This window comes from Python bivittatus, unplaced genomic scaffold (genome assembly GCF_059951505.1).
Source record: "Python bivittatus isolate LINGU-HERP-01145 unplaced genomic scaffold, Pbiv_v1 ctg000080_np1212, whole genome shotgun sequence".
In the NCBI taxonomy this organism is placed as follows: Eukaryota; Metazoa; Chordata; class Lepidosauria; order Squamata; family Pythonidae; genus Python; species Python bivittatus.
The window spans coordinates 75,887,709-75,906,367 of NW_028277035.1; the positions used below are offsets into that span (position 1 = coordinate 75,887,709).

At 36.6% G+C, this 18,659-nt stretch overlaps 1 protein-coding gene across 11 annotated transcripts in view; it reads left to right on the forward strand.

Moving 5' to 3' along the window:
- Positions 1-18,659, forward strand: part of FOXP1 (forkhead box P1) — a 636,434-nt gene that overhangs the window by 376,364 nt on the left and 241,411 nt on the right. For all 11 annotated transcript variants that reach the window (XM_088134348.1, XM_088134346.1, XM_088134345.1 and 8 more), the window contains one exon: positions 1,410-1,591. In XM_088134348.1, the coding sequence (XP_087990474.1) occupies positions 1,421-1,591 (171 nt within the window). In that variant the 5' untranslated portion in view covers positions 1,410-1,420. The remainder of the gene's footprint in view (positions 1-1,409; positions 1,592-18,659) is intronic.

Below are 18,659 nucleotides of genomic sequence, written 5' to 3' on the forward strand. Positions count from 1 at the left end.
GCGGGGCAGGGAGCGGACTGTGATTGCTTACCTAAAGAGCACTCACCTATACTTCAACTGTTATTGAAATTCCTCATTTGTACTTTTTTCTGGTGGACATTTTGGTAGCCTTATGTGAAGAGAATCATAGTATGCACACTTGAACATATTATCTAAAAAAAAATCCAACAGTACTCTGAAAGTAAAAGGTCTACAATTAAAAGAGGTAATTTAAATCCCAAGCTATTTTGTGTTTTTGAGTAATGTGGAAATTCCAGGATGTGATTCAAGCAAGAGTTCATAAACCTGTTGAACATACTGTACCTTGAAAATTATTCTGTGATTGTCAGTAGATCCCTTGCTGGTTGTATGGGGTTGTGTCTAGAGAGGTCCCTTGCTTCCATTTTGCTGGTCTTGAGGGAACAACTATACCGTGGCTTCTTCCCCTGCTTGAGGGAGGGGGCTATACTATGGATATCTAGGAAGATCATGCATTGGGGTTCATCTGCAAACAAGAATCTCTGTTTTCAGATGTAGCGAGATGCTCCTGTGCAAGATAATAGTCAAGAATTTCAACAATTAGTTAGGGTGCATAAGAAAGAACTATATCATATCACCTCCTGTGCTAGTAATGTGCTGGTAGAAATGGGCTGAAGAAGCTTTATTCTTCTTTAATAGTAAACCCAAAGTAGTTCTGTATCAAAGCCCTTACTGAAGTTCTTCTCAGGCAAGTCTATGTAATCCATAACTTCTTGAATGTTCATTAATAATCCAAATGTTCCAGATTAGTTACATGTAAATGTCTTAATTTTCTCAAAAGAGTAACAAACACTCATCATTGTAAAAGAAAATTATTTCAGTTGGCAATCAGATACCTTTTATTTTGCTGATGAAGAAAGTAGTTTTCTCTAGGATTCCAACAAAGAACTGCATTTGGGATTGGATGGTACTTCAGCCTATCATAAGTGAATTCTTCTACCTTTTTTATTAACCTCTGTAACCTTTCTCAGGTTTGTCCCACTGTCATCCATCTTCTGAAGCAGAGTGCCAGTTATGTTTAAAAACTTAAAAATCTGACCATAATATATTATTAAAACTGTCTTATACAATTCAAGTAAAATGGTGAAGTATTATTAAAGCAATTGAATGGTAAATCTGAATGTATTTGTGATTGCATGTGTGTTTCTGAATTCACTCAGAAAGAAAAGGACCTTGTTGAGCAAATACTGCTGAATTTAGATCAATAATGTGTTTTTAAAATGTTACAGATTTTCCTACAGATCAGTGTAAAACTGATGCCTGAACTATTAATGAAAATACAAATCATATGAAGGGAGAGGGCAAATATTTACAATTGTAGCAAGCTTTAAAACAAGAGAAGTGTTTTACCAACTACTTTATTTTTTCTTTCTTCCATTAAATTATTCCAGGTTTTTGAGTCATGATGCAAGAATCTGGAACTGAGACAAAAAGTAACGGTTCAGCCCTTCAGAATGGAGCAAGCACTGGCAACCCCTTACTAGAATGCACCCTACGTGAAGTGAGACCAAACGGAGAGACACCTTCGGTGGAAATCGGTGCTGCAGATCTTGCTCATCTTCAGCAACAGCAGGTACTATAAAATATTCTACCAATATTTTACCAACTTTGAAGGGTTTTTATGTACAAAAGTAAAGGTTGAAGGAATTCTTTGTGTCATAAAAGCACTGTGGTATTTTCCAGCAAATAAATGCTTTAAAGCTTGTATTTATATGATATTAAATGTTTTGCATTCTGTGGAAGTAAGATAGAACGAACTAACTAACTTACTTACTTATTTACTTTGGAAGTAAGGTAGAAGTAATATAGAGAAGGAGCTGTATCATATCAACTCCTGTGCTACTAGTGAACTGGTAGAAACGACCCTAAGAAGCTTTCTCTGCTTTAATAGTGAACCCCAAACCACTGCTATATCAGAGGCCGAACAAAGCTCTTCTCTTACCGAGGTTCTTCTCAAGTAAGATAGCATGATTGATAACTTCACGACTCTTCAGTAATAATCCAGATGTTCCAGACATGTTCTTATTTTTCCCCAAAGTGTAGCACTGATCATGGTAAAAGGGAATAATTGCAGTTTGACTTATGTTATCATTCTGTATTGGTAATCGGGTTGTATTTATTTTGCTAATGAAGAAAGTGGTTTCCTCTAAGATTCCAACAAGTTACATAGTGCTACATGTGGTCTATGGGCAATTCTTTAATCCCTCATGACTGAAAATTTGCATTAATTGATCTCCAACAATTAAATTATATTTATTGCTGGATGTCCCATTTATTTTCTGTGACTGAACAAAACAGTTTTTAATATATTTGAATATTTGTTTATGTAAGAATAGGGTAATAAGGATCAGATTAACTACAATATCAATACAAGATTAACACAGAGACACTTTTAATTTAATAAGTTCTGCTGAAAAGTATTGGCACTGCGGAACATGGGAATTCATATAATATGAAATATCTTTGAAAGGATGCAAATATTAATTGTATTTTTTAAAAACATCCTTATTCTGGAGTTTGGAATATTCTTGAAGACTTTTAAGTATGCCTTTGACAGCTGTGGATAGTATGCATGATGATCTTGTCAGCAGATTGTTGTATGGTAGAAAAAAAATAACAAACTTTGCTATTTTTTTTTCCTGGAAAAAACATTTAACATAAATCCACTACATTTTAGAGGCTTGAGATTTTCATGATGCTAAATGCAATGCAAAGTCATTTTCTTCTTGTAGTTTTTTTTTTTTTTAGGTGAGAATGCAATCATTAAAAATATCACAAGCATGCTGAATTCCTTATTGCAGTAGTCACACAAAACCATGGATAAAATTTCAATAAGTGCAGGCCACAGTAGAGTAAACAGTTGCACTGAAATTTAATTCCTGTTGACTTTTCCGTCATTCTTGGCCAGGGGCACATTCTGAATTGTATTGCAAAGACAACAGGGGTTACAGCTTTGATTAATCTAGGACACTGGAAGAGAATTAGAAGAGTAAAATATGTTGGAACTATTCAGGACACCAAAGCTTTCTTTCTAAGAGGCTTGAGATTAAAATAAACAAACTCTGATGTATAATTATACAGCTTTCCATTCCAGCTTGTTATTTTCCCATCTTTTTTTGCTGGTGTTATTTTGCTTATATGTAGCATCCTACAAAATAAAAGTACAAAGCCTACTTATTCCCCTTTGGATAAACAATATTAGAAGCACAGAAAAGGATTAAGAAATGGTTAGCTGAAGCAATTAAGGGAAAGAAAAAGAAGAAGAAAGAAACATAGCTTAATCTAGTTTACAGCAACATCATTCACTATACCTCTCTGTACTTTTTTATCTTTGCAAGCCATCCTTGCTCCTACTCCATCCATACACCACTTTGTACATTGTCTTTTGTTCTTTATATTTCTCAACTCTCTCTTTTTCAGAATCTCATCAGCTCCATCCAACCATGACTTTCTTGGTTCACCCCCTCTTGACCCATTCACTCTCCCTTCATATATTTGTTTTGTGATTTGATCCCCATTTGTTCTCTCTACATCACCAACCTGCTCAATATACTTCTTTCATACTGGTCACTCACTTTTGTATTCACATTCATCCAGAACTCATTCATTCCTGACCCTATCTTTTTCTTGTTTTCCATACACGCTTCTTAAGTACCCCATTCCCACTGCATTCAGTTGCCTGACATACTCCTCTCTCACATCCATGTAACAAACTGGGCAGAGGCACACTGCTATACATAGCCATTTTCACTTACTTTGGCAAAGATTAATTTCTTGCAGCAGACTACATACTAAACACATCACACACCCATTGTCCTACTCCCTTCACTATTAGACCATTCACTAAGAATGCAATTCATTGTTCTGCATGTTTTAATTCCATTATATATGGCTTTTATCACATTCAGCAACCAATCTTCAACTCGACATTTATGCAAAACATTCTGTAATTCAGGCCTATTTACTCTACCATATGTTTTCTCCAAATCAGTGAATGTGCAATAAAATTTCTTTCTCATTTTTATACATTTCTTACTGATTTGCTGAAGGAGAAATATCTGGTCTATATACCCCCTGCCTGGCATAAAACCTGGCATAAAACTCTACTCCCCTTCCCAATTTTGGCCCATTCTTACGTCTCATATTATTTCAGTTAGGATTCTATCACTTCTGAGGTCCATTTAATAAACTAATCCCCCAAAGGTTTTGTGTTCACTCCTGCTATATTTCTCTTTATGTAGGGAACAGTAATAGCATTCTTCTAGTCCTCAGGCACAGATTCAGTCTTCACCATACATTTAACAAGTAGCACGAATCTATATTTTAACATTTCTCCAATTCCACCATCTATATTTTGTTAGCATTTTCATGGCATTTACAACTTCCTTTTCAATGATTTTTCTTAGACACTAGGATTTATATATTTATTTCAGTTCCTTTCTTTAACTTATTGTGATTGTTTCTATACAGCTCTCCCTGACCATCCCAGCAGGTCAGGTAGGGTAGTCACATTCCAGGTCCCTTTCCTTAAATGTTGTCAAGGAACCTAGGAAGCACACCTTCTCTGTAGCTACTCCTGCCCTGTGGAACACCCTTTTCCCTGAGGTCCTACTCCCTTGGCCTTCTGGAAGGCCTTGAAGAGCTAGCTCTTCCCACAAGCTTTGGGGTAGAATGAGGCTGGAGCCCAGCAGTACGAAAGACTGATGTGTGGGGGAGCGTTGCCTGGGGTTCCAGGAGGTTTTATTGCAATTGTTTTGTTTTTGTTTTATGTTTTTATTGTTGTCAGCCCTACGAGGCAGGCCAGACTAAGAAACCAGTGCCATGTCGGCCAGGACTACTTTTATTGTAACAGCTATGGTAACAGAATTTTGGAAGTCTGAATGTGCACCCCCCCCCCCTGCTGCTTTATCTTCGTGTGAACTAGGGAGGAGCTTGTCTGAGACATATTCTCATATTAACGTCTTGGAACAGGCTCAGGCCCCGCTTATCTGACCATTGCCTTGGTAGCAGCTCTTTCCCTGTCCTTCAGAGCCATTCCCTGTGCCCTCTACAATGGTTTTGTGAGCCACCCAGGGATTGCAGTTCATAATATGGGTGGCTATAGAAGTCTTTAAAAAAAAAAAAATACTCCTTCCAACATGCCATCACTTCAGTTTCATCCCAAATCAGTTAATCACTTTTATTTCTAATTCCATTCACTCTGAGGCTTTTTGTTCAGCCTTCTTCACCCACTTCATAAACCATTTTTATCTCCCTTGAAATCACTTTGCATTTTTTCTTAATCTTAACTGCTCCTTACTTTATTTGACTACATTTGTTTACAACTCTGTTTCTGTCTGTGCACATGTGATATGATATCCATCTCTCATCCTCATTTTTGAAGCAGTCATATGCAATTGTTTTTCTCATCTGCAGCCTTTTGCACTTGAACTGTCGTTTTCACACATCTTAAAGTTCCTCAACAATTGATCCAAGAGGTTAATGTTCTGAAGCTACTGTAGGAGAAGTAGTGCTGTGTTTCAAAGGAAAAAACTCTTGGGATTTGTCCTGCCCCCTTTTTAGTTCCTGCCAAAATTGCCAGATATGCTGCTTTCTATATATGCTGGAAACAAGAATTCACAACTGTAATGAATTATCAGTTACAAAAATTTAACAGAAAAATGCACACGTAAGTGTTCAGTTTTTTCCCCCAGGTCTGTGTTTCATGTAAATCACTTGTCATTTTGCAAATCTGCTACTCGTTTTCTTTTATCATAGTGTTTTTCTTAGGTGACAAATGTTTGGTAGATAAAATAGTATATTTGTATTATAGCCATCTGAATTTTTATTGTGCTTTTAAAAGTAGAGTAAGAGCTAAGGAAGCCTCAGACCCCATATCACCATGTTTTGGGTGTTGTGGTTTCCAGATCTTTTAAGCACTGTTACATTTTGCAAAGAAAAAAAAAAGTTGATTTCAAAAGCTAATGCAGGCATACCACACACAGCATATTGTTTAGTTATTTCTCCCTATACAACATATGCTCTCAGGTCACCTAACAGAATGCTTGATGTAAAATACTCATTCAATAAATCTGAATGGCTGTTAAATAAAACTGCTGTTTCCTGACAGCATTACAATATAAATTCTTTTTGACAACTGTATTGCATTGCCTGATGTATGCGAAAAAGATGCTTTGCTGCTATATAAAGAACCATGATGAGTGTTTTGGTGTCTGCTTTGTGAAGTCATATGTAGAGGATCTCTGCCTTACCAGAATGAGTTTCAGGCATGTTTTAGGACTTCAGACACAGAACTCATGTTTCCCCTTTCTACGTGAATGGAGATGAATACATTAAGGAAAGGATGAACACTCAGTTATTGTCTAAGCATCATCTAAGCAGCAGCTAAGCATGATGATTTTCAGCAACTTGTGATTCTACTTTGTAGTCCTCTATTGTGCATAAGCCAAATAAATAAGCTCCTTCTATTATTTGTTGCCATGTAGAGTTAATAACACGGTGGAACTCCCTTTGAGGGAGGTATAGTTGACTGCAATAAGCCTGTTATGTTCGGTCAAGCTTGTAATGATCTTAACTTTTATATTGTTCTTCAGTTTTAAGTTTAATGTCATTCTCAGCTTGTATTATATGGGGGGGGGGGTACCCTTATGTTTCTTGTTTGTATAAAATTATTATTGGTGTTGTTAGAATTATTGTTGTTAGAATTATTAGTATTACTGTTGTGATATTATTAGTATTATTGTTATAACTACTAGTATTGCTACTAATAGAAGTTAAGATTTATAAATTTAATGAATAAAGATCCTGCCAGGAATATTTACTTAATTTCAAATGTAGGCATAAGATGCACATTCTCAATGTATAGGTAAGTTAAACACCCTAGCAAGGAGAAGTAAATGCTATAGTTTTTACTTCTCCTTGCAAGGTGTTTAGCTTACCTGTACATGAGAATGTGTATTCTTAACTTATTTACTTAACTTAATTCAGCATTTCATCATGTTAGTCATCTTCTGAAGTTGAAATAGAAGCTTAGCAAAAGGAAGTTAAATCCCTAAAAGTCATCTTCAGAAATGTACAGTTAAGGAAATGAATCCCAGGGAAGAAAATGCTGCATAACTGACAATTCTTGTGCCTTCCATCAGCAGAGAAGTCTGAATGATTATAAGAAATGTCAGTTTCAGCCAAATCCTTTCAATGAACCCTAGTTTGGAAAGACACTTAAAAAAATCATAACTTTATACTGACAAGGGTATAGGCTTACCTACCAGAAAACCTTACAAACAAGGGCAGTCTTAGCTTTTAATTCAAGGTGGGCCATATATTAAAGTTTAAGTTTAGACCAATTTAAAAGTTCAGAGTTTTGTTCAGTTAAAAAAAAAACAGTTTTAGAGACCAGAATGTCAGGCTTGAAAATACACATCAAGTCACAATCATAGTGATGCAACCTCTTGTATTCTAGGTGGATTCTACTTACAATCCCACCATTAAATGCTATCCCATTCTCAGAGGATTCAGCTAATATAAATTTCCCCTAACTGAAATGTGATGTAGCTTAATAGCTGACCCACAAACACCTTTGTATTTTGTGTGAGGTTTTTTGATCTAATTGGATGAGCAGCAGTTAGTGGAAGCTATAACAGCTGAAAAGGGTTATGCCCATTTCTTGTGAGTATGAGAACGAGCCCTTATGACCAGAACAACAAGATAAAAAGAAATTTGAACACAAGAGAGTTAGGCATCTCTGCAAGTTGAGGAAGAGGATAAGAAGGCAAGGGAAATCAATACTTCCTGTCTTCTGCTAATAAATAATGTTGTTTTAAAGCAAATATCCTCACAGTGCTTTTTCTTTTAAAAGCTACTAAGATTAAAAAGGCAGCAGGAGGTTGTGGACTATCTAGAGCAGTGCACTGAGTATTATATAATTGACTTTCTGAATGCTAGACAAAAATTGAGTATATGTTCAGTATAATGAGCAACCACCCTTCTTGAAAAAAGTTTATTCTTTTGAGGCCAAAATAGTTAAAAAAAGAAGCTGAGACATGGGAGGGAAATTCTACCCCAACACTGAATTGAATTGAACAAATAATAAATAAAAATGGCAGTTCTTTGTCATGAAGGGGAGAGGGGTTCATGGGGAAGAGGGTACCATTCTGAAGAGATGTGAAATTATTCCTTAGATGGGATGTACTCTTATAAGATGAAAAGCAATACCTCTAGAGGCTAGGGTTCTCATGGTTTTTGTGTGATTTCTTTAGTTAGAAATATGGACAGTTTCGTGATGTACAAACTATATAGTCTATGTACAAACTACATAGTAACTTGTAATCTGGTAAAAAACAGTTGCTATAACACAAGTATACTCATGGGTAGTACTGAGATGGAGTCAAAGTTCATGTGCAGGAAATTTGTCCAAAGGATCTTTTTCTGAAGTCCACTTGTTCAGTGTGCTGAGGTATCAGTATGAGCAAGTAGCGTCAGAAAACTGTTTCAGATTCATTAAGCAACCGGAACACTTGAATTGTACTTGACTCTAAGCAGAATATGAATCAGCAGTGTGATATGATTCTAAAAATTCAAATACAATTTTAGGCTGCATCAGTTGAGGTATAGTTTCCAAATCACCGGAAGTAATATTTCCACTCTATTCTGCATTTGTCAGATCCTACTTCAAGTGCTGTGTCTAATTATGGACAACACATTTTAAGACAGGTTCAGCAGGGCGGGGAGTGGAACAGGTAAAGAATTACAAGAATTATGAATAAATTGGAAACGAAGTCTTGTGAACTTGGAAATGTTTAGCCTTGGAAAAAGATGACAAAGGGGGAGGACGAGAACATTTTTCTAGTACCTGAATGGATGTTCTACAGAAAAAGGTCAACACCTGGTCTCTACTGGTTGAAAGTGTAAAAAACAAGCAAATGTCCCAGTACTAACAGCAGCTTGACAATGGAACCAGTTATAGAAGGAGGTGGTCCTCTTCGTGGGGTATGTTCAAGCAGAGGCTGGATAGATTCCATCTGTTGAGAGTGCTTTAATTTTGATTCTGCTAAGATAAACGAAACAGTCAAAAGGCAACTGAAAATATGTATGTATGTATGTATGTATGTATGTATGTATGTATGTATATATGTATACGTGGCAGGCAGATTGAGTTAATGCGTACATTGGTAGTTATGATAATTCTAGCATCTTCTACTTAAGAGAGGAGAATTGAAATATTTCAGTTTAAAAGATATGTTTATGCCCATTGAGGGAATATAAAGAATGAATCTATATCCCTTTTTGAAACAGATTTTGTCTGTTTCAAGAGACAAAGGAAAAGCATATTGGGGTTTGTAAAGAAGGCATGCTTGTTTATTAGCCTTGAAAGAAGCCATTTTCTTCACTGACTAGGAATAGGTGAGGACTGTATCCCAGAAGTAATTTAGAACATGTTATCATCCACCTGAGTGAAAGGTTCGAGCTGTTTTTGAGTTAGAAAATTAAACTGAGGAGAAAGTATTAAAGCAAAGGATAACCTAATTTCCCTCATATAGTTTAAGTAAGGATATACAACAAAGGATCATATTGTTTGATAACCTAAATAATTGTACCGTAAAACTGTAGGTTTGAGAACTAATCACAGGGAGGAAACCATGAGCTTAATCCTCAGTGGGCTCCAATACATAATAGAAATGTCATTGACATGATTGGAAATATATAAATCAAATTTATATATTTGTGAAAAAAATGTTGAAGAAAGGCCATTCTAGTCACATTTGCGTCCAAAAGAGGAACCTTCACAAATATGAGAAAGAAAATAAAAAGAAGAAGAAACTGAAAGGGTGAATTCTCTCCAGAAAGTTTTGGGTTACTTTCAGGGTAGAAACTTACTGGTTGGGATGTGTACCTGCAGGTCACTGGCATAGTCAATGAGCAGTGTCAAGGAGGTTATTTAAGAGAACCCTTCTTTTGAAAATCCAAGTCTTGTCCAAATCAGAAGGCCTAAAAGAAACTACTAAAAGTAGCAAAAAAGATATGCTAAAACTGAGTAAGAGACTCAGAGAAGGATTTTGAAGTGCCTATTACTGTTAATATGAAGAACACCAACATCAAGAATAAAATTAAACACTGTACACCAAAAATGATATAGACAAAGGACTTGAAAAAATACTAAAGCAGATGGAAGATATTTCAGATTGTCTATCTTAACTGCAGGAAAAGATGTGGGTAAATCTTCCTGTCTGTCTGCCTCTCTAGGGTTCAGGAAAAAAATCTGAGGATTAGAGGCATGGAAAGGTGACAAGAAATGGCAGTCTAGACAGTCAAGGGGAAAAATGAAAGCACGCTATTTGTTCTTTGAACTGTCCTTTAACAAAATTATGAAACAAGTCCTTGTTTGCTATTGGTATTTATAATATTCGATTGGAACAGACATATGAGCCAGAAAATTTTCTGATCCCTATTTCTGCATTGGAAAATACCATTGTAATCTAGTGTTTAAAAGGGAAGCCTGGCAAAATACTGGCTAGTTAGCTTAATACATATTCTGGCAAATTGGGCAACAACATTATTAACAGCAGCTACTTCAAGTCTTGTCTCAGTAATCTTTTAGACTGTGTCAATGAACACATATGGAAGCAATTGGTAGATTTTGATGTACCTGGACTCCCAAGAAAGTTGTCACAAAAAGCCTATTCAGATGTTGGTAAAAAAGATGAAAGCAACCTATCCATCAATCTGTACACAGAAATATCTGTAGGGAGTGGCTTTCACATTTATGGATTTACATCCAGATTTCCTTGGAAGCTTGAACTGTACTGACTTTCTTATGTATGTGTACATACTATAGGTAAATAGTATAGCATAGTATAGGAATAAGGTTTCCTCTCTTCAGAATTATATGTTGCATAGATGGCTGTGAGTAAGGATGGTACTTAGCAGACATTTAAGAAGTTTTGCATCCATAAAGTGGAAAAAAGTAGAGTAGGAATAAAAAAATAAATTTTCACAGAAGAGGGGATATGAACCATGCCATTTATAGAACAATTAATCTGATTTGAAGTAAGCTGTGAAATAAGGCAGGTTTGCATGTGTAAAATGATGTAAAATGATGCACATTGACACAAAAATGCTAACTTTTCTGATAGTAAATAAATAAGGAAAAAGCTTAGATTTGTCTTGGTATATCAGTGAAAACACTCACAATATACAGATACAAAAAAAGGTAAAATCCATATTTAGGAATGATTAGGAAAATAATAGAATATAACAGATGTGACCACATTAAAGATACTGTATATAGTTGTGGTCAGTAAACTTAAATAGGGCATTGTAGAACTGAAACAAGTTGAAGAAAAGGGCAGCCAGCTCCATCAGGTGGCCAGAACAATTTATTTTAAGGAAAGATTACACTTTTTCAGCTTTCTAGCATACAGGAAAGACAAGTGAGTAGAGAATGCTCATGATAGAGATGTTTAAAATAAAGGTTTTGAAAAATTGGACTGAAGGAAATTAATCTACAGCTAGGGGAGATTCAAGACAAGTATATGGAAGTATATTATCACAGAGAAAAGTTAAAATGATTAAAATTGCTTGCAGAAGTTGTGGTAATGGCCATCAACTAGGATGGTTTTAAAATTACAGAACTTTAAAGAAGCAGAATTTTACAGAAGCAGAATGTCTGCTGCCTAATAGCATTATAGGGCGGATGTGTTCCCTGTAGATCTTTTCAGTCAGATATCTAACAGGTCTGGCTGGTGTGGGTCTTCCGGGCTGTGTGGCCGTGTTCTTGAAGTTCTGTTTCCTAACGTTTCGCCAGCACCGTTGGAGCACAGACAGGAGCAGTTCTCTCTGTGCCCAGGGTGATATGACCCTTTTGTGGGTATTTATAGAGATCTGAGGGGGGAAGGAGAGATTGGGGGTGTGGGGGGGGGTTGGGTTACTGAGTGGCTGCTTGTTTTGGAGTCAGCATCTGTGTGTATCTTCCTGGGGATTAGGCAGGGTTTTTTCTTCTATTCAATTGTTAACGAGGGGCTGCTGGGGGTGATTAGCAAGTTCATTGTGTGAACTGTTCACATGTCCTCATGGTTGAGCTGAGTTCATTGACCTTTTGCAGGCTGTATTTTTCAGGATTGGTAGCCAGGTTTTGTTGATTTTTAGACTCTCCTCTTTTTTATTGAAACTGTGCTGGTGTTTGTGAATCTCAATGGCTTCCCGGTATAGCCTGGTATAGTGGCTGTTGGTGTTGTCCAGTATCTCTGTGTTTTCAAATAGGATTTTGTGTCCAGTGTGCTTGAGAGCATGTTCAGCTACTGCATCCATCTAACAGGTCTGTTTTGGATGGGATCAGCATCAGAGAAGTTTGTAAAGGCCAACATCTGTTACACTGTGTAGTTCAGTTGATGTAAATCAAAATACTAACTTAAAATGCCTAGGCATTTTTTTACCAATGTAACCTGTCCTAGGCAGTATCTTTAAATCTGTATTTGATTAGTAAGGTGACTGGAAAATGTACTTTTAAAAAAAGAGAAGTGTGGCTGGGAAGAATAGATTAAGGGGAAAATGGCATAGAAAAAACACATCTTCACAATTTTATTTTGAATTTCAAGAATATAAGGTATATTGATTATCTCACTTCTCTTTTCATATTGTCCTTTAAGAATTAACATTATTTTTAATATTTCCAGAATTTGATTGTTTTGTTTTTCCTTTTAAAAGGGAAATGCATCCTATACATTCAGATAACATTTTCCAAATGGAGCCGCATAATACTGAAATAGCTGGGTATCCAGGATCATAGCTTTTACATATACAGTTGTGTTTATTGAACTGCAATTATTGTTTAGAAGACTTTGATTTCCAACCAGCCTTGGGAATGGGATTTGTTTTTAATGATTACAAGCAGGTGATTTTAAAATAAATAATTAAATCAACCTGCAATTTTAGAAACAAAAGGAGAAAGCATCAGATAGTAAAATAAGATAGTAATTTGTCTCTTACATGAATAGTAATTTTTAAATCCTCTGCACTGTGTTGAATGGGCCTTATTTCTTAATAAATGTACATGTGGATCTAGCCTCCAGTTTTGGTCATTAAACTACTATAAAAAATAATAGAAGCACTTCAGATCTACTTAATGTATCTTAAATTCTGTGAGTTGTGGTTGGTCCTGGCAAAAGTATTGCCCAGTTGTGATTTCCCCCCCCTTGTGAGTCAACAGCAACACACTCGCTTTCTCTTTTTCTTTTAAAAAAATAATTGTTGGGTCTGTTTTTTGTTTTGTATAGATGGCCTGGTGTGTGTGTGTGTGTGTAGATAGATATATAAATGAGCATATGTCTATAAATATTCAAAGCCAGAGCTTTTCTTCTTGGAAGCAAAATATCTTTTATACACAATTTTCTAACCTCTGAAAGAGCTATATTGTATCCTTTGGTGAACATAAAATTGATATTATCCTATCTAGTTTATATACAACTACTTAACCTTCAGATTAAACATTATTAGTTTTGAGTTAGTAGAAAGATGTCATTGTCACCTTCTGTTCAACCCTCTGCTTTATGATAGAAAATTTGAGGGAGCAAGGCAAGAATAAGAAAAGTGCTTTGCTTGCAGTTCCTATCAACATCAACAGATTTGAACTGGCAAAAAGCACTAAATGTTGTGAGCTATATCAATGTGGGATTAGTGACTACAACTTTTCTAAAGCAGGATTTACCCCCACTGAAGATTTTGTTGTCATTTCTCCCCAATTGTTTCTACTCGACCTCCCTGGTTTGGCAGGAGAGGCATATTCTGGGCCCCGTTGGCTAAGGAATGTCAACTGGCAGGACCCAGGAGGACAGCCTTTTCTGCCATGGCACCCGCCCTGTGGAACATCATTCCACCTGAGGTTACACTAGCCCCAACCCCCTTGGCTTTTTGTAAGGGCCTCAAAACTGGGGCCCTGGGTGTAGGATTAGAGCCCATCCCTTGGCTTTGTTGATGGTTGTTTTTTATGATGCTTGGCTGCTATGTGTTTTTATTTTTATATTGTGTTTTATCTATTGTAAGCCACCTAGAGTCATGTATGTGAGATGGGTGGCTACATAAATCAAATAAATGAAAAAATAAATTTCGGTGATTTTTTTTTTTAATTTGTGCAATGTAGGTGACGAATATGCACACCCATATACACACCTGTATTCATACCTATACAGATATTTATTTAATAGTGCTGATGCTCCCTCCATAGTATAGTAGTCTGGTAAGTAGAGCTTTTCCATGTGGTAGTGTGGATTAACTATTACAGTCAGGTTTTATTGAGGGATTTGATCTTCAAGATTCTTCTCCAATTTTCTTCTCTCTACGCCTAGAAAAGAATTTGAAACTACTGATAGGTACTGCTTTTCATGATCACCCTAAGAATTGTACATAGCTTCACTTGACATTAGTGGAGGCTATTTTATTTGTTACATATTCTGTTTTTATCCCATTTTTCTACCTAGAGGTCACTCAAGGCAGCCTAATTAAAGCCTAGCTGTGCAAGGAGCATATTTTAAGGGTGTCAGTGCTGTGGAGAGAAAGGCTAACCTTCCCTTTAGCAGTGGTGCAACTTTTCCTTGAAAAGTTTTTTTTTTTTTTTTTTTTGAAGACTCCAATCAAACTTAATAGTACTCTCCATTGATGTCAGTGGAAAGATTTTTAAAAAGCCTTTTCACTGTGTGGGAGTGTGTCAGTATTGGAATGGCACATACACTTGTAAATGAAAGGCAAGTGAAAGTATAAATTTGTGAACAGAATGTGCATATGGTTTGGGACAAGCGTATCAGGAACTAGAGATTTACTGTGGGGTGACCTCTCCCACTTTGAACTCACCAATTACATGCAGACCCCAAGATATGCTTGCCTGGAGTCTGTTTAGCTCTTGGAAAATATATTCCTCCATGTGACTTAAATGTTCTTGAAAGAAACAGGAGAGTAAAATTAAAGAGGTAAATATTATAATTTTCTGTTACGGGTAACAATTAGGTTCTGCCCGGTTCCCTTGGCCACTTTTTCAGTTCTGTTTTCTACCTACTTAGCTATAGAGGTACATGTTACTTTGCCTGCAGTTAGAAGTGTTGAAATGATTTGTTTGATGTTTCAACAGAATAATAGAGGTAAAACAATCTGTGAAAATAAAATTACCCATTACTGATTTAATGCACCTGCTATATTTAGAATTGTGGTGGATATACATATTCCCCCCTCTTTGGCCCCATTAATGTTTGTAAGGGATGAAACAAGAACCCTGTAAAAGTGGAAATCAAGGTATTGCCCCATTGTAGACAGGTTACTTGGTGATCATTGGGGGCAATGAAACACACCTATTTTTAGAACTAAGAACCACACCCTACCTCTTTCCCTACTTTGAATATTAAATATGAAAGCATACAGCAGCTGCTAGAAAATGCCCAGTTTTAATACGGTTTCAAACCATGTACACTAATAAAACCATTTGGAGCATTTTACTTTCCAATCATGTATGATGCCAGTAAAATTGCCTTCATGGTATCACTATTAACAGTAAAGAGGATTGTCTGACACTGCAATACTGTATAAGTCTACTCCTAGATAAGTGTCTGTAAGTTTCATTATTACTCCATGAACAAAGTCAAGTATGTAAGTCTATTTGTTATCAGTTCTGTTACTTAAGAGTGCACTGAGTGAACTGTTCAGGGAAAAATATGAAACTTAATGCTGTATTCAGATGATGCTTAACAACTTAAACTTCAGCATTCATGCTTTAAGCTGGTTGGTTTGCTTAAGTCTTCAAGTGGATAGTGATTCTTTGTAGCTACACTGAGTTGCAATTCAAACAAAAAGCATTCACTCGTTCCACGTTATGTGTTGTTGTTGCTCCTTTGGATTTTTATCTAATTCCTCTATGTATTGCTTGCATATGCAGCATTATCTTTTTATCATCTTCTGACTCTAAAACAACCTAGAGGTAGTCACCACCAACTGTGTCACCATAAGCACTTGAGGATGGGTGGGGGTGGGGAGGAGGAGCAATAACGAAAGTGAATTGTGATCAAACCAAACAACTTAAACCCTTGCATCTGATATCAGGATATAAGTGCAAAAAGTCAGGGTTTGTGTTGCAACATCACAGCACACATTTCATCATTTTTGCATCCCTATGGTTTGTATCAGACATCTATATTTGTCACCTTACAACTGGGTTTTCAGTAAAAGCAAATACCAGTATATGTGTGTGTGTGTACGTGTATACATATATACACACACACATACACACACACACACACACACACACAGAAACCACACATATGAGCTTCCCCACTAAACAGAACAATGGTAAAAGTTTCATTAGCATGGTGTTGCAAAATCCTAGCTCCTAAAAGTTTAGCTGGAACTGTCTGCAAAATACGTTCTCTTAGGTCTTTGGATTATATAGAAAATAAGAGCACCACTCAAAGCTACATTATCAAAACATAGCAGCCTACTTGAGGAAAATTTGTATTCCTGCCACCATATCACATGTCTTCTCAGGTCTCCTATGGTATTGCTTTTTATCCTGTCTTTTCACCTATTGTGCATCATGATCTAGAGATTTGACTGGTAATGAAATGCTCATTTTTTGTAATTGATATTTCCTTACAATTTCACAAGAGATGACAAAGCATAATATTCTAAAGTATTTGGTATGGCATTTTTCAAGCAGTAGGGATGTATGCATTCAGACTCACAAATCCCAAACATAATTTCCATTATATGTATTTCAGTATTTTCATGGTCTTCTTTCTATGGTCCTGCATGACCAAAAAGAGCCCACAGCCATGGTAATATTTTGGTAGTTATGTCGTAGGACGTGATATTTCTCTTCTGCAGTTTAATGTTCCCAGAGCAGTTCCAGAATCACTTTCCTTGTCAATGTGTTTCTTGGTTCGCCAGTACTTCTTGTGTCAAGGAATTATGAGCTCCACTCCAGCGCTACATACATTTATCTCTCAGGACCTGCTCAAAATGCTGTGTTGGAAACTTCTATTTTTCAGCAAAGACATTTTGTCTTAAAAATACTGATATGCAGATCCTCTTCCCAGATGGACTTTGCTTGTACTTGTTGCATTCTGGGTTCAATTCCAGGTGCTCCACTAAAAAGCCCTGTGTGGCATAGGCCAGGTCATTTGAGGGACTGCCTATCTCCCATGGTTTCTGCCCAGCCGGTATGTGCTGGCAGAGTTGGCACACTGCAGCTTCCTTCCATTAAACAGTGCCATCTCTTGTGGCTCCTGCCCTTTGGGATGAGATCCCCCTGAAATCCATGGCTCCACCCTGCTGATGTTCTGTTGTTTTCCCAAAGCCTTGAATTGAGATTCTGGGAGCCCCTTATTGGGCGTGTTTTTGTATGGAATGACTGGATCCCAACTTATTTTAATCTGTATTGCACTGATATTGCTTTTTATGTTGTGAGTCGCCCAGATTTGCTTTGAAGTCAGGCAGTTCCTAAATTGAATTAAATAAATTAATTCATACATGGGATTTCCAAAGTAAACAGAATAAATTCTTTCTATTTTTGGTGGCTCTCTCAAACGTTATTCAGAAATGTCTGATTCTGACACCTTCACGTATTGCCAAAATGTTGGTAATCCTCTTAGGCAGAAATGAAAAGGGTACTCTAGGATGCAGGGAAGCAAAATTCAAGATGCTGGGGGGAAAAAATCACAGCAGAACAGAAGATACCTAAACAAACAAAATCAGCAGCCTGACCCTGTCCAACTGAAAACTCAGATTTCTGGAACAATCAAATGAAAAACCTGTCTGAATTGTCCATGTAGTTTGTTAAATAGTTTCTACTCTCAGTAATGCAACCTGGCTAAAGAGCAAGTTAGTCATGTTGATACGCCTCCCTCAAAGCCCTCCAGAAGTTTTGAACTACAACTCCCATAATTTCTCACCAGCAAACCAAATAGTTAGAGCTGGTAGGAATCATAATCTAAAGAAGTGTTTCTCAACCTTAGCAACTTTAATCCGTGTGGACTTCAGCTCCCAGAATTCTCCAGCCAGCATAGCTGGCTGGGGAATTCTGGGAGCTGAAGTCTACACGGATTAAAGTTGCCAAAGTTGAGAAACACTGATTTAAAGTATCTCAGAACAACCAGTTTGGGAATGTCTGAGTCAGTGAAGGCTTGAATTTCCAGCTGGAGGGTTGCAATCCTGACAGTCTGTGCAATTTTTTTCAAATAGAGTAATATTTTAATACTTGAACTTTTTTCCTGCATTTGAGTTGATATGAGCAGCTACGGGCAACTTAGGATAATAACTTTCCTTTTCTTAGCCCCTGTTTATTTGCATGACAGACAGAATTAATTTGAGCTAAGCTCTTTTTTGTAGCAAAGTATCTACCTTTTGTCCTTCTTGTTCATAACAAAATGCATGTTCGTACATGTATGAGGTATAATGGAATGCAAAGGTTTACCATGAATAGCACTATCTACAGAAGCGTTTCTAAAATTGCCTTTGTGCTCATTAATAAAACTTTTATGATATGAGACTAAATACTTTTTTCTCAATGTATGCTGGTTTCTGGTAATTCTAAAGTATATGAGTTAATGACACACACAACATATATCCCATGGAAGCACATACCATATTTTTCCGACAATAAGACGCCCCCA